The 16,014-nt window shown below is 27.6% G+C and overlaps 1 protein-coding gene across 1 annotated transcript; it reads right to left on the bottom strand.

The window, feature by feature from the left end:
• Positions 1-308: 308 nt before the first annotated feature.
• Positions 309-1,295, bottom strand: LOC145835653 (glutathione S-transferase Mu 5-like). The gene has a single exon (XM_082943335.1). The coding sequence runs from the start codon at positions 1,263-1,265 to the stop codon at positions 603-605; it is 663 nt and encodes a 220-aa protein (XP_082799461.1). The 5' UTR covers positions 1,266-1,295; the 3' UTR covers positions 309-602.
• Between the last annotated feature and the right edge of the window lie 14,719 nt (positions 1,296-16,014).

Below are 16,014 nucleotides of genomic sequence, written 5' to 3'. Positions count from 1 at the left end.
GAGTCTATCTTAGTTTTTTGTAGTTTCCGCCTCTCACAAAGAACCTATTGAACTTTTATCGCTTATGTCTCAATTTATTTTGAAATTTTAAAACGTTAAAAATAACTAGTGTTTAGATCTTTATGTATAAGTCAAGACTAATCTTTAAAAAATTAATTAACTTCACCTCACCTTTAGTCTTACAGATTAATAACTTGAATTGTCACTTATTTAACAGTAAAGATTCGATATCTTTCTTTAAAAAGACCTTTCAATTGATACAAGTAGTCAAATGTTTGAAAACACAATAAGATACAACAACAACTAAATAAAATAATGCTTTTTTTTATTATAACAAGCAAGTAATAAACAATAGAATGAACCCTGTGGCAAATGTTAATGATTTTATTAGTTAGTGAGCAAAATTTTTAGCACTCAAATTTTAAATTATATGGATTGTTAGTTAATGAAAATTATCTATTTTTACATGATTACTATAAATGTACAGAGTTAGAGAAAAATGCTTTTAACAAAAAAGCTATATAATTTGAAAATGACTTATATACTAAATTAGCTTTCAGAAAATAACAATAATCAGAATATTCATTTTAGCAGTAGAAAAATTACTCTTCACTTTGGCCGCCTCCCCATTTAGCCATGGCTCCGTTGCAAGGAAACTTTCTAAACCTGTCAGAGCTTCGGTACTTGGCAATGTTCGGCTGGGCCATGAAGTTCTTCAAGTACTCATTAACGTTTGCGTACTTGTCATACACACCTTTCTCCATCAGCTGCAACTGGTCCAGAATTTCGCAGAAAGCAAAATCAACAAAGGTGAGCTTTTCGCCCGACATCCATTTGTTTTTACCCAGGTAATTATCGAAACGGGTCAATTTGGCAGGAAGAGCAACAAAGAAGTTCTTCTTGTTCTCAGCAAAGTTATCCCTGTAGCACATCATGACAAAGCTCATCCTGAAGTCGCTGATCACTCCTTGAGCCTGATCGCACAAATGAGCGCTGTCATCATCTGGCAGCAAGTTGTTCTTCCTGGCAACCTGCTTCATGATGGCCCAGCTTTCAGTAATTTTTATGTCACCATCCATGTAGTATGGGAGGTTGGGAAAGTCCAGGCCCATTTTCTCCTTTTTGTCCAACCACTGACTCCTATCATAAGTTGGGGCAGGTCCTGCCAGGTACTTTTCTTGATCGTAGCTCTGTCCTGCGTGCTCAAGCATCAGGCGGATTGGTTCGGCAAGACCGCGAATGTCCCAGTAACCCAGAGTAGGCATTTTATCAGACTTGCTTTGAAAATTTTCTGGATAGCATTTGTCAATTTTTTAAATAACAACAAGTGTTTAATTTGCAAAAAATAACTAGTAACTTACACATAAGACAAATAAATAACTATATTTTTAGTAAGCTAGTCTTCTGAGTAAAATATTTAAGCCTGATTTAGCATATTGTTAATAAATATCCTATGCCAGTATATAACATTCAAATTAACTATTCTATTTATATAATTAATAAAGAATTATAACAGAACAAGTCAACATTGTAAAATGATTTTTTTCCTTTTTTGTTTAATGTATAAGAAAAGTTTTAGGAAATGATGATAAATTATATTTAATTTTTTTTTTTATTCATTATTATGGATACTGATAAATTTAATACATAAACAACAATTTAAAAGGATTAACAGCTTATTAATAACAAATTAATCTGCTTATATTCTTATAAAATAATTAATAAAAGGTTAATCAACCTATTTACAGTATACTATCAAAATCCACCCAATTTTTTTTTTTTTATTAACTTATTTCATATATTTTTAAAATACTTTTTTTTTTTCACTATCACTGTTACCCCTAACCCTCGATCGGTAAGAGGTTCTTGAATTTGACTGAGTGGATTTTGAACGTGTCCCCTATTTACATACAGTTTTTTGCTGGTTTTCACAAGAATAAATATTACAATACTTTAATTGATAATTTATTTTTTAAATTTCAATTAATAAATTATTAGATAATGCTAATAATTTACTAATTGAAATCTTAATACAAGCTAAAGAACAAACTTTTAGATGAGAAAAAATTTAGGAGGAAATAGATTTATATATATTTTTTAAATTTCTGATATAATTGACCCCAAAAAATTTGTGGTCCATACGTTTGTATCGGAAACTTTTTACAAAAATAAAATATCTCAAAAGTTAAATTATATTTTTAAATTCTATAAAAACTGGCTCGTAGTTTGTATTTAAAGCTTTCATATAAAAGCCAAAGTTTATTTTTGTAAAAAAAGTGTTTTACCCCTAGTGTTGAAAATTATTGTGTCTGCCTGCAGTTAGTGCCTCATTATAATATTATTATTACTTTATTGTTTGAAAGTTTACTCAGTCATTGATCATGGAGTTTTTATGCATTTTCTTATTGTTTTAAAATGGTTTGACCAATTGTTAATGTGTTTTATATTTGAATTGCCCTTTTTTAATAGTGCAGTGTGTTTTTACTCAAACTCATGGTAGTACCAAAAAATCTGTGGTTTAAAAAGACATTCATATTTTTTATTGTTTTATTTTTGTTTTCACATTTGAATTTATTTAAAACTGCTAGACCATCATCAAAGTATAAGCCAAATGATCGCAAAGTTGTCTTGGACAAGACGTCTAAAGGTATTTGTGGTGTATGACTTAATAACCAAAAGGTTATTTGTGCACATGGTTCTGGACCAAATATTTTGAGCTTATTTCTTTTTTTTGTTCAACAAACTTAATTATATCAATATCCTGGGGACTTATTTTGATAACTGCAAACAAGATGTCTGCAAACTTGAACGCGTTGTTAATTGTTTATTTTATTCTTTGTGATTGAAAGGATAATTTAACATTAAAATGTTAAGCTCTGATGAACCTTATAATTGAAACATTGTTAGCTTAGTAACAATTTGTTCAATCAACTTATGTAAGCTCTTTAGTTTGTTATTAAATTTTAACTTATGTAGTTACAAATTCAAAAACCCCATAAAACATACTTTTCCAAATATTGTATGGAGCCTTTCTGAAATTTAGATGTATTTATCTTGAAAATACTAATAGATAGATATTAGTATTTTTTATATATTCACCATTTCAGTCTTATCCTCCCATAATATGTCTAGTGTACTCTCTAAGTTCTCAAAAATTTTGAATATATAGAAGCTGCAAAAAGCAACCTTTATCTTATCTATAACTTTACAAAATAAAATTAAGATGTAGAAAAAGTAATTAACCCCACTATGGACTAAGAAATACTAAACTAAGGCTGCTAAACTAGGGGTAGGAAATGTTTCAAATTAGCAGGCACTTTGTTACAGCCTACAGAACACCCAAACTTATTCGATTATTTATTGTGTAAACTTTACAGGGTTGCCTGTTTGAGTAAAAATATTGAATTAAGTATTACTTGGTAAAAGAATTTTTTCCAAAAATAGACATAGGATTTTGTCAAAAAGATAACAATGCATTATAGAAGGTTTTTTTTTGAAATTATAAAATTATAACTGAAGAGATATTGTAACTTTTACAATAAATTCTTGTTGAGCCAGTATACTGATTAGGTTTAGAGTGCTGTGGTTGAGTAATTTGTGTTGCATGCAGATTTTGCCTAATTGTTTTTGGCTGTTATTTTTATCTGTTTCTCTTAATATATGTATGGTCAATTTTGTTTGATTTTACTCTGATCATGATTGGCTAGTTTTGGTCTGTTGATGGGGAAATATATTGTATGGTTGTGCATGATTGTTTATTTGCTGCTATCCAGTTTTTATTATATTTCTGTTATATTTTATTTGTTATCTGTATATATTAATTACTATTGCATAAACATAAGTTTTTTTCTTCTTACTTTTATTATACTAAAATTAATTCTACCAATACAAGTTTTAGAAACTACATTTTTCTTAATAGTTTTTTTTCTAATTTAGCTTAATATTTAATTTTTTCTGAGTAACATTTCAGTAAATTAGTTATATATCAAGCTTTAATATAGTTATTTAATGCTAATATATTCATTATAATACTAGGTAGTTTTATGCACTTGCTCAACAACTGATTGTGAGTTCACTATGGTGATGGTGATCACATGATTGGATTGTTGGTGTGATTTTTTTGTTGTAGCGCAAGTGAACACTTACTTGGGGATTTGAGCTTCATAATTTTCCCACACTTTGTGGTTTTGTTGAGAATTTAGCCTTGTGAGTGTTCTCTAAATGGCGTATCACCAAGGGTTTATTTTTTAAAGATAGTTTTTGTTTATTTTATTTATAAATAGTTAAAGTTAAATATTAATGGGGCAGGTAAAATTAAATATGATGTAACACACTCACTTTTCCCCAGAAAACGTTTATTGTAGCAAGGGGTAGAGTTTGAGACTGATGTTTTTTTACCATACAAAATTAAAAAATTAAAAAAATAAAAATATTGCCAGTTTTGTAAAAAAAATTTATGTAAACTTTTGGACCACAATATATTAAAATGTGAATTTTTTCAATCTAATTTGAAAACTTTTCAAAATCATAGGCTTGTTTGAACTTTCTTTGTAGAAAACACGCTAGTTCAAATATTTTCCTAAATCTCTGGCTAGTTTTACTTACAGGTTGTGTTTCTTAAGTCTTTTGTTATTATTTTGGTATATATGGGTTTCTAAGCCTGATTAAGGTAGTTTTTTACTTAAAAAGTTTAAACTTATTTGTAACTTCCAATCAACTACTTCTCATTTAACTGATTAAGAAGCATTACTTGAGCCTTGACAATATATGGTGTCATCAGAATGAAGCAATTTGAAACTACTCTTGATGAAAAAGCCATTTTATAGTAAATCATTTAGAAAAGTAGGGTTACCTGTAGTACAGTGCTTCCTCGCTAATCCGGTTCCTCGCTAATCCGGCCGGTTTGAGTCGAGAAGTCAACTTATTTACTTTAGCGTTTTTAGCGTTTAATTTCATTTTACTTCGAAAAAGTATTCAATTTACGTTTTATAAGTATGCAAGCAATATATTGTTACGTCATAATGAAGTTTCATTTGTATAATCTTAAGTTTTTTTTCATACTTTTCCCGCTCAGTTGTAACAAACTTGTTTATTATTCATTTGCAATTTTTCTGTCTTTGCTAAGCAAGTTACACTTTAATATACTACAATCAACATATCTTGTTAAAAAATGGATAAGACAGCAAAGAAACGAAAACGCGTTCAACTAACAATTGAAAGCAAGTTAAAAGTTTGCGAAATGGCAAACAATAATGTGCCTAAAGCTGTTATAATGAGTCAGTTTAATATTGGTAAGTCAACTTAAAATGAAATTTTGAGAGGCGAAGAAAAGGTCAAAAAGTTTAAAGCCGAAAATTAGGAGCTGGGACTAATTGGAGCTGCTAAAACGGCAAAAAAGTAGAGGGAGACGTCTTTGACAAGCTAGACAGCGCCCTTTACATTTGGTTTCGTCAGGAACGTGAAAAGGATTGTCCAATAACTGGCCCAATACTATTAGAAAAAGCCTCCGAGTTCCATCGTTTAATCTACGGTGAACACTTAAGGCCCTTTTCAGCAAGTACGGGGTTTCAATGGAGGTTTTGCAGGAGATTTGGCTTGCGTAATCTTAAAATATGTGGCGAAAAATTAAGTGCAGATAGTTCAGCTACTAATGAATTCATAAATGAGTTTTCTGTCATAACTGAGGGCTATTCTAAACACCAAATTTTTAACTGCGATGAAACTGGGTTATACTTTAGAATGTTGCCTGGTCATACATTAGCTTCAGTTAACGACCGGCCAGATGGAACGAAGAAAGCAAAGGACAGGGTAAGAATAAACGCATGTGCTAATGCAAGTGGCACAATAAAGCTACCTTTATTGTTAATTGGAAAGGCTAAAAACCCGCGTTGTTTCCGTAACCTCAACAAGGAAGCGCTGCCAGTTGTCTATCGTAGTCAAAAAAATGCTTGGGTCGATCGTTACATTTTTCGCGATTGGTTTTTTAACTGTTTTGTTCCCGAAACAAAACAAAGACTAAGTGAACTTGGGCAAGAAAAGAAGGCAATTTTGTTCCTTGACAATTGTTCTGCTCATCCTAGTGAGGACGAACTTGTATCAGCTGATGGAAAAATCACTGCAAAGTTTCTGCCTCCAAACGTTACTTCACTCGTACAACCAATGGATCAAGGTGTACTCGAGTCCATAAAAAGGGTTTATAGAAAGTCGATTCTTAGAGATCTTATATCGCAATCAACTTTCACAATTGAAGATTTTTTAAAAAGAATCGACATGACAAAAGTTGTCGACACCGTTTCATCTGCTTGGGGTATGGTAAAGCCTTCTTCCATTAGAAACTCATGGAAGAAATTACTGCCATTACAGCAAAGCTCTTCCATGCAAAACATAGACCCTTTAGAAAAAACTCAAGACAACGAGTTTGTACAGCATATTACGAGATTAAATATCACATTTACAGAAGATGATATTCAATGATGGATGAGTTGCGATGGTCCTGGATATGAGCATATAGACGAGCAAGGAATTGTTGAACTGGTTACTGGGGATAACGAAAAAGAGGCTGTTGAAGTTGTTGAAGATAAAATTGGTGTTTCCCAGCCTTCTAAGTGTCCATTTTCTCATGCTGAAGCCATGCAGAAAATGGACGATTACTTAGCTTACTATCGTTGCCAACCAGAAGCAACACCTGAAGATGTGTCAAAACTCATCCAATTTCGTGAGTTTTCTGCTAAGAAACGAGAAAGCACTGTAAAACAATCTTCCATTCTTTCTTTTTTCAAAAAAAAAACTTAATTTAGTTAAAGTGTTAACAGTGTAGTTTTTTTCCATTAATTTTGAACTTATAAAATTTTGTTTCGTTTAGTTTTGTCTGTTTTAATTCTTTTTTCTTTGAATAAAGTAAAACAAATTAAATTAACAGAAATCTTATAGTAAGTTTTGTTATATGCATTCATAATATAACTAAGGTAGATAATTTGTAAAAAAAGCGATATATTGTTTATACCCGGCCAAAGGCAAATCCGGCCGTATTTTCAAAAAAATCTTGCCCAACTTGGCCGGATTAGCGAGGAAGAACTGTAGTAAGATTTTAGAAACTTACCTGCAATAGTAAGATTTTAGAAACTCTTTTAATTCTTAATACAACAACCTGCAACCTAGGTACGCACTTCATAGGTACGTACTGCCGGCATGGTATGGACTATTTAGCCAAAAACGCTGTAATCAAAATAAATTTTAAAATAAGTTATACTGTATTCAATTAAAATAAATTAAGACTATATGAACCAGAAAAAAGTTATGAAACTACAAATTGTACACAAAATCTAACACTTATGACAAAAAATACAGTTTATTCATTTAGCAAAAATAACGAACAGTTCAATTTAAATTTACATACCACAATATTAAAACATAGAAATAAAATATACTTATAAGTTATACAAAGTAAAAGTTGATAAACGATAATAATGAACAAAACAATTAACATTTACATGCCCTATGGTTTTAAAATAAATGTATCAAAATTCTAGAGCATTAAAATTTGAAATAAATAAATAATGAACAGCGTATGTTTATGAAAGCAAACAACATTGCAATTGAGATTTTTTAGGACCAAATGCTTTGAAAGCATGTGCATGTCTGTTAGTTTAGATTGTCGGTTGGGTTTAGAAGACAACTTTTGTTAATCGCTAGTTCTTTTCAAAATATTTTGAGATTCTTTATAGCTGGTTTTATAACTTTATCCTTAACTATAATGTGTTTTCTACCAAAACAATTAGTTAACAAATAAAAATTTCTATTTAGAAAATATAACAGAGTTCATTTCATTTTCTTTATATTTATTTTAGTACTTTCGTAGTAAGGCACATCAGAAATAAAGATTTTACTACGAAAGTAGTAAAATAAATTTAAAGAAAATTAAATGTATTCTGTAAGATTTTTTAAATAAACTATGCACAGGAAAAAAGCTATTCAAAAATTGCTATGTAGTAAGTAGGCAGGAGTAAAGTTTAATAATCCTAAACTATTTATTTGAACACAATCTAAATAAAGGATGATCAATGATTTCATAGATCCATGTCTATTTATAATTAGTAATTAATTATATGAACAATATAAACTTTAAAGGTACAAAGAAGTAGTACCAGATAGATTAAAAAACCTTATGGTTTAATATAAATATACATTCATTAACTAAAGTTTACATATAAACATCAAAAAAACATTGGCGAAAGTCTGCAGAGCAGAAGCCTGGACCTTTTCGTCCTGTTTAGGACTCATCAGTCAGCCTCAACCGAATAACTTGCAGTCGTCAATCTACACACGGTTTATACATGCAAGGATGAAGCAACAATCAAGCAAATATATAAACAGTTCGTAGATTGACGACTGCAAGTTATTCGGTTGAGGCTGACTGATGAGTCCTAAGCAGGACGAAACCGGTCTCTGTCTACCGAAGGTTTGTGGTCTGATGATCGAATTGGTATGATCAACCCTTTTGTTACATATAAATACATATATTAAATAAATACTCAAAACTTCTTATACTATTTCAACAAATATGATTTGGTTTTATGATGAAAGTTTTTTTTATGGGATTCTGCTTACATAGTAATTTATGAATTTTAGTGACTTAAGTTATGTTTTTTATAGGCTTAATATTCGTATTTAAAGACCAAAGTTTTTTAGCTACGCATTTTTGAGCTGTGTTCAAAGTGCGTACCTAGGCGGCAGGTCACTGTTTTATGCACATAAGATAAAAGTTAGAGCAATTTGTTGATAACATCTTAATTTAACCCCTATCCTTAACCATTTTGACCAAAATTTTTAATCTATTCCTTTAACCTTTAACCAACCTTACCAAAACAATAAAAATATATATTGAAAGAAAAAGTCAACACTTAAAACTTATAGCAAAGATAAATAAAATATAGACGAAAATAAACCTTATAATTATGCAACTAAATAAACGCATTAGACTTATATTTAGTTTGTTTATTATGTTTTGGCCATTTTAAGTTTTGTATTAATAAAAAAAGTTATTTGGTAACTTCAAAACTAGAACTTATGACAATAATTTTGCCAAGAAAATACTCTGTGAATTACAAATTATGATTACTTTTACCTTAGCAAACACCAAAAATTTGGTTTGAAATATTTTTTTTGTTATTTTTATTGCAATACAAAGCTTTATTATTTGTTAGATTATAAATCTAAAACTTTTTATTGTTATCCAAGAATGTTATGTCCTAGACAAGAAGTTGGTGGACTGTATCCGTAGCGTACAATTAGATAACAGAAAGGTTTTTTCGTACACCAGATTCTTAAAGCAAACTTTTAAGCGCTTTTAATTCGTTCAGTAAACACTTATGTATTTAAATTAAATTTAAAATGCTCTATATAATTATTTTTCTTTGGGTGTTTTATTAATTTAAGCATAAAACTACAAAAAGAATTTTTTTCAGTATTTAATCTTGAAATAGTTTTAAATACTATGCTACTGTTTTTAATGGTTTAAGAATATAGTAAAAAATATACTTTAAAAAAAATAACAAAGTGTACACATAAAACTTATTTCCATTATTTAAAGTATTTAAAAAAATATTTTCATTAAGCATGTAAAATAAAAATTGCATATACAAAATTTTGAAAAATAAAATCATAAAACATAGTATGATGTAAGCTTTATTATATAATTTAATTTCAACTCATGCTTATCTAAAAAATGAAGCTTTTGGTTTGAATACCATTTTTATAAGAAAAAATTAGTTTTAGAGTAGTAAATTTAAATTATTGAGATATTTTCTTACAATGTATAACTTAAAGACTTTCATCATTGGAAATAACCAAACTTGTTCTTACTTTGAAACTAAGAAAATATTTTTAATACTTACACAGTATAACACTTATATTAATATAAAAGTCATATTCACATTAAATATCACCATAACAAAAAATTAGTAAAAACTAATTACAAGTGTTGAAACTCTCTTGTGTGTAGTTAAATTTTTGAATATCTTTAGTTATTTGACTTTTGAGCTCTCAGACCACCTTTCTCAAGCTTGCATTTAAAAAAATATTTAACACCCAGTAAAAAAATGGCTAAAACTAAAAACAGACTGCGGGTGGAATTTAATGGCCAATAAAAGCAAAGACAACGGATAAACAAAACTAAAAATGAAAATTTTTAACTTTAACATATTAAGAAACTATAAAAATGTACAAATAAAAAAAATGATAATCATTAAAAGTAAAAAAAGCTTATTGTTGGTTAAATAAAAGTTAAATCTAAAAAATAAAAGCCAACTTGAAAAAATAAACAAAATTATACTTTTTTAAATTTAGAGAACGACGACAAAAAAGCGCAAAAGTTTGTTTTAAGGATCTTGTAGACAAAAACAAAATTAATTATCGAGTCGTATATCGTTGATACAGTTTATTGTCTTGTCCAGGACTAAAAAAAACAAAATACTCGAAAATAATTGACACGCAAATATTTTGTAAACATTTTATTTTAAACTAAATAAGTACTAATATTGTATATTATTATTTCAAGTTTCTTAGTAATTTTATTTTAGAGCTACTTCAAAGTTTGTTTTAAATAAAAATATAAAGATGAATAGTTCTTTATATATTTTAATTTATTCAAACTTTTTTTTGTAAAAACATATTTGTGATTTTATTTTATTGACTGGTTTATGAAGTTTTTTTTACATGTTCGATTTTTTGGTGAATTTTTACTTGATCTCGTTTTTCTTTTTGGACAACTTGTTTTAAAAGTTACAAATCACTTCTACAAAACTGGTGTAAATTTCAAGTAAAGACTACAATGACTTGAAAATTTCAAACTGTGCAGAAAATATAAAAATAAACTCTGAAACAGCAATACTGTCATTTAAGCTTTTGGTAAAAGCTATATAGTAAAAAATTGTATTTTTTGCAACCACTAAATTTTCTTTATTTATACCTATTACCTCAAGAGAACAATTATCCTGATGTGTACAAGTAGTAAATTGTGCTCTATAAATGAAAATAATAAAATTGTGGCATGATGGTAAGGTTGGCTTGAAAATTTTTAAGTAGAATGTTTCAAGCTCAAAACCCATAGCTGACAAAAAAAAAGTTTTAAAAATAACTAAAACAAAAAAAAGTCTTATCTATTGAAGATATTTGATACAATAGTAGATCACTTTAATGTTATTGGCAACTAGCCAAAATATGAAAAATATTCCATATATTACCTGAAGAAATATATTTTAGAATATATTTTTACAAGCTTCTTCTATATATTATATTTTAACAAGTTAATGTAAATATTCTTGGTGGTAAAGAGGGTTGTAATCTCATTTTGAAAAATGTAATACTTAACAAGTTGAAAACCTGCTAGCTAAAATAAATACTGGCTTTAATTAAAGATTCCTGCATATTTGCAATTTTCATTTTAGTAAATGATTTTTCAATGTTTTTTTTGCTTAGAAACTGATGGTGTCATTTCAACTAATAATGTTTAATTAATCCTGACATATCTACACTATTTTTCAACTTTTAATTTTAAATCTCAGATAACATAAACAAATGTCATTTCATTAATAAATATTTAAACTCTATCTTCAAAATTTTAATCTTAAAATGAAACAAGTTAATTTTTTAAAAAATGATATTTTTAAATTGGAAGTTATGGGCATAGGGGTGTTAATAACTTTTTTACAAGTTGTTATTAATTTTTGGAGTCATTACTAAGCTTTAAGTTGCCTTTTACAGCCTTTTAATATTCAAACTACCTTTTGAGATATTTATGGTTCAATTCAGAGAGTACAATATGTTCCTTATGGGAGGAGAAAACTAGAATGGATAATTAAAAAACACTTAGAATATCTAAATCCTCCCTATGGTTTTTGAAATAAATACTTGAACTTTTTAGGAAATATTCCTTGCAATATCTATAAAAAAAGCTATTAAAAAACAATTCAACTATGTAGTAAATAAAGTTGAGAAAATCAAAAACTCATGACCAAAAAAAAAAGCATTTTTTTCTTTTTTGTTTATTCTTAATAAAATAATTTTAGCTAACATTTAAAAAATCCTTAAGTTTTATTTTTCAAGTGTTGCAAGAAACATGACCTAAAAACTTGAGGTATTAATCTCAAAAAATTTATAGTCTGTCTTTCCTTTTAAAATTGCGTCTCTCATAAAGAACTTATTGAAATCTCTAAATTTGATTGCTTATTTTATATCTCAAAAATTACTTTGAATAAAAAAAAATATTAAATTAGTTACATATGTAAAGAATAGAGCTTAAAAATGTTTTACTCTCCATGCCCTTAACATGTTACTAATGAAATGTCATGGCTGATAAAATATGGTTGAAATGAACTTATCTAAATTTTCCCTACTAGAAGTACTTTTTACCTTTTCTTGGAAATGGTATAGAAATCCTGGAAAATGAGATAAATTGTTGAAAATTTAAAGCTTTTGATGTTCTTTTAATATAAAGTTTATTAGTTTTTGTAACCTTAGTATCGCTTTGATTAAGGTCAGAATCAAGTTTATTTAAAAATAGATCAAAATGTCACCTGTAATCAACACCTTATTTTTTCAAGCTAGTGTACATTTTCAGAAAATTCTGTTCCTAAGCATACTTTTTCTAAGGTTTTTACAAGCAATGTTTAAAGCTTATTGATGTTTTTATTTAAAAAGTAGCTTTTTTCAAAAAAAAAAAACTAACCTTTAAACACTGTAAGATAGTTAAAAAAAAATTATAAATAAGTATTTTAGGTATATTTTTCAAGTTTTTGCAAGCCTACAAGACGGAAAAATTTTGGAAGCTACAATAGGTTCCTCATAACTAAACGTCAAATAACTAGAAATCACTAAAAATCTATTTTCTACATTTTTTGAGATAACTACCTCAAATTTTCAGGAAATGTTCCTTACAATATTTAGAAAATTATGGCAAAAAAATTAAAAAAAATTCTTTTTGACAGAGTTTTCTAAATATATCAAGGAATACTTCCTGAAATTTTGAAGTAGTTATCTCAAAAAATGTAGGAGAAGATAGATTTTTAGTGAAATAGTCTATTTTTGCCGTTTTAGTTTGCACCTCCCATAATGAGCCTATTGTTGACTTCAACTTTAACCGGCTATATCTCAAAAGTTATTTTAAATTTTTCAAATCTGTAAAAAGCATCTTGTAGCTTAGTAAAAACTATGTAAAGTATAATCAAATTGTGAAAAAACCTCCCTATGCCCGTAAATTCTGTTTGTAGTATATTACTAATAAAGATAGCCATTAAAAAAATTAACACAATAAGCTTTGTTTTAATATGTTCAAAATTAACTACAAACTTGTTTATCTATAAATGGCTATAATTGTAAGTAAAAAAATATTGAGAAGTTTATGTATAAGTATAATACATGAAGCATGAAATTTTTCTTGGAAACTAAAAAAAATATTATTTAAGACTTTACTCCAGGGTTTCTTCACATACTCATTTTCATAATCATCACCTTGGCAAAATTTATAAAATTATAAACTCTATAATTAGATATTACCAAGGTGGACAAAAATCCTTGAAAAACTGGAATTTGACATGTAAGGATGGAAAAACCTGGAATTAGAGAACATTTGAAAAATCCTGGAATTTTAAACTATTTTTGAATGTTATGTAGTAAAATCTTGATTTGACACAAAAAAATCACTCATATGGATAAAGATTTTTTTTTATCAAAAATTTTTATTATTTTGAAAACAAATTTAATGTGGCTTAACAGTATCTTTTCAATGTTGTTATACCATTTAACACAGTTTTTGTACTTTAAATTTAATTTTAAGCTAAATATAGACCCAAAAATGTGTACATTCAAAAACCTGAAAGAAATTTCTCAGAAATCAGTTGCCTCCCTGTATTACCCCTATACTAGCTACTACCTATTTAATTTTTTGACACTTTGTTTGATATTGCCCCAAGGGGACCATATTAAACACTTTAGGAAACCCTGTCTTAAGCACTCAGATTTTGTTTCTATATTTTTATACTTAGTAAAAAGGATTTCTTTTATTAAATTTTAACCTGGGTCAAATATATAGCAAGCTTAAATTAGTTAAATGGCATGCTAAAATTTCTAAATAACCCCCTTTATTTTACCCCCTTACTAGTTATTTCTCGACTTAATGGTTCAAAAAGTGGCAATATTATTCAGTCAAGAAACCCTGCTTTACTGAAATAAAATGTGGTGTATTTCAGGTGTTATAGGTTCTAGGTAAGTAACATAAAAGCATTAAAAACTGACAAATTTTTATAATTTGAACATCTAGCCTTCATATTATGTTACATAATTTGCTATCTTTGCTTTAGTGTAGGGTCAAACAAACATGATAAAAAGTAAGTTTAAACTTCACAAATGAGTGCTTCACTGCAAAGATACTTTTTCAATTGTTAATGTAAAAACTATGTATTTATGTCTGCTTGATGAGTCCTAATAAGGACAAAACCGGTTATTTTGATAATGTTATTAATGTTTTTGTAATAACGTCTAGTTCTTATTGATTAGTTATAAAAGCATCTCATTTTTGTTCAAGAGAGCTAGAATGTTGCTATTAACTTAACTTTATAGAATAACTAAAAACTTAATTTTTACTATGGATTTAATAGCATTCTGCTTTAACTGTATAGAAGTATTTAATAATTTACAATCATTTTTAATTATTGATGTTACTAAAAAATGTTTTAGTACTATTGTAAATGAGTTTGAAAATATGAAAAAAAACTAAGTAACTATTACTTTATCTCCCTTATTATTTGCAGTTGTTTAAGCTTATCTATAAATGATGTCAATAAGTGAAGTTTCAGAAGAATATAAAGCTAAGTACAAAGACATGATTGATAAACTTGTGGTTTATTATGAAGCCCAAATGGACTCTTGTATAGATGAATTTAGCATAATTGACAGTATGAACAAGGCTGAGAGTGAAAAGTTTAAAAAGCTTGCTAATAGTTGTAAGCAGGCTTCAGATAAACTTCATAAAATTAACAACAATCTCAACTCTTTGCAACCTTACTTGCACAAATTGGACCTAATTGAGAAAAGTTTGGGTATTTTAGAAGACAAAGTTGAAAAACTAAACAAATATTCTAAACAATTAGAAGTAAATTTTCAAAAGCTAAATCAAAAGAATATTTAATTAAACCCTACTTATTTGAGAAAGGCTTAAAAAGTATTTGCTAACACAACACTTTAAATATCAACTATAATTATTTTTTATATATCAAGTAAGTTTATTCTTAAGTTTCAGTTTCAAGTATAGTTAAAGTAAATTATTTTTTTTATAGTTAGTGTACATCAAATACTTTTATCATGTTAAAATTCTCTTTGTTGAAGTTTAATATTTTCCAAAAAAAAAGGTTTGGGTAAAAAATTATGCTTTGACTATATATATATATATTTATTTAATTTTGAGTAAATATTTTAACTTGTATTGTTGTGATTTAATAATAAGTAATAAGGACCGTGCTTGTTGATTTTAGTGAATTATAAATTACCTAAAATTATTGAATTTAAAGACAGTTGCTTTTATGTAAATTTTTTTTTTCCATCAACTCAAATGTTTTCTCTACAGTTTTTATAATAAATATGTATTTTGATTGAAACAAGCAACTGGCAGTATTTTTTGCTGATAATTTTCAACATCTTAATTAAAAATTTTAGAAACTGCATCTTATTGATTTAACTTGCTTAACCTTTAAATTTCACAGCATGACTGTTTTAATTTCAATTAGAGGTTGGAGATTTATTTATGTTTTTTATTATGGAAAATGTATACTGTGATTAATCAAATTTAGTTTTTATTACGTGTTGTTAAGAATAGTAACATATTAAAAACTAATACAAACAGTCTGAAACATGAGACTAACAGCTTCTGAATTAGTATGAAATTACTTATGAACTTTAAATAATCTTGTTTTGGTTTTTAGAAAAAAGTAAAATTATGTCTTTATCTTTTCATAAACCATATAT

This window comes from Thalia democratica, chromosome 5 (assembly GCF_965202585.1).
Source record: "Thalia democratica chromosome 5, ktThaDemo2.hap1.1, whole genome shotgun sequence".
Taxonomy (NCBI): Eukaryota; Metazoa; Chordata; class Thaliacea; order Salpida; family Salpidae; genus Thalia; species Thalia democratica.
Note: the sequence above shows the minus strand (reverse complement) of the source record. Positions and strands in the feature narration are given on the sequence as shown.

Excerpts from the sequence above, each read along its gene's own strand:
- LOC145835653 (XM_082943335.1), bottom strand. The coding sequence starts at position 1,265 with ATGCCTACTCTGGGTTACTGGGACATTCGCGGTCTTGCCGAACCAATC.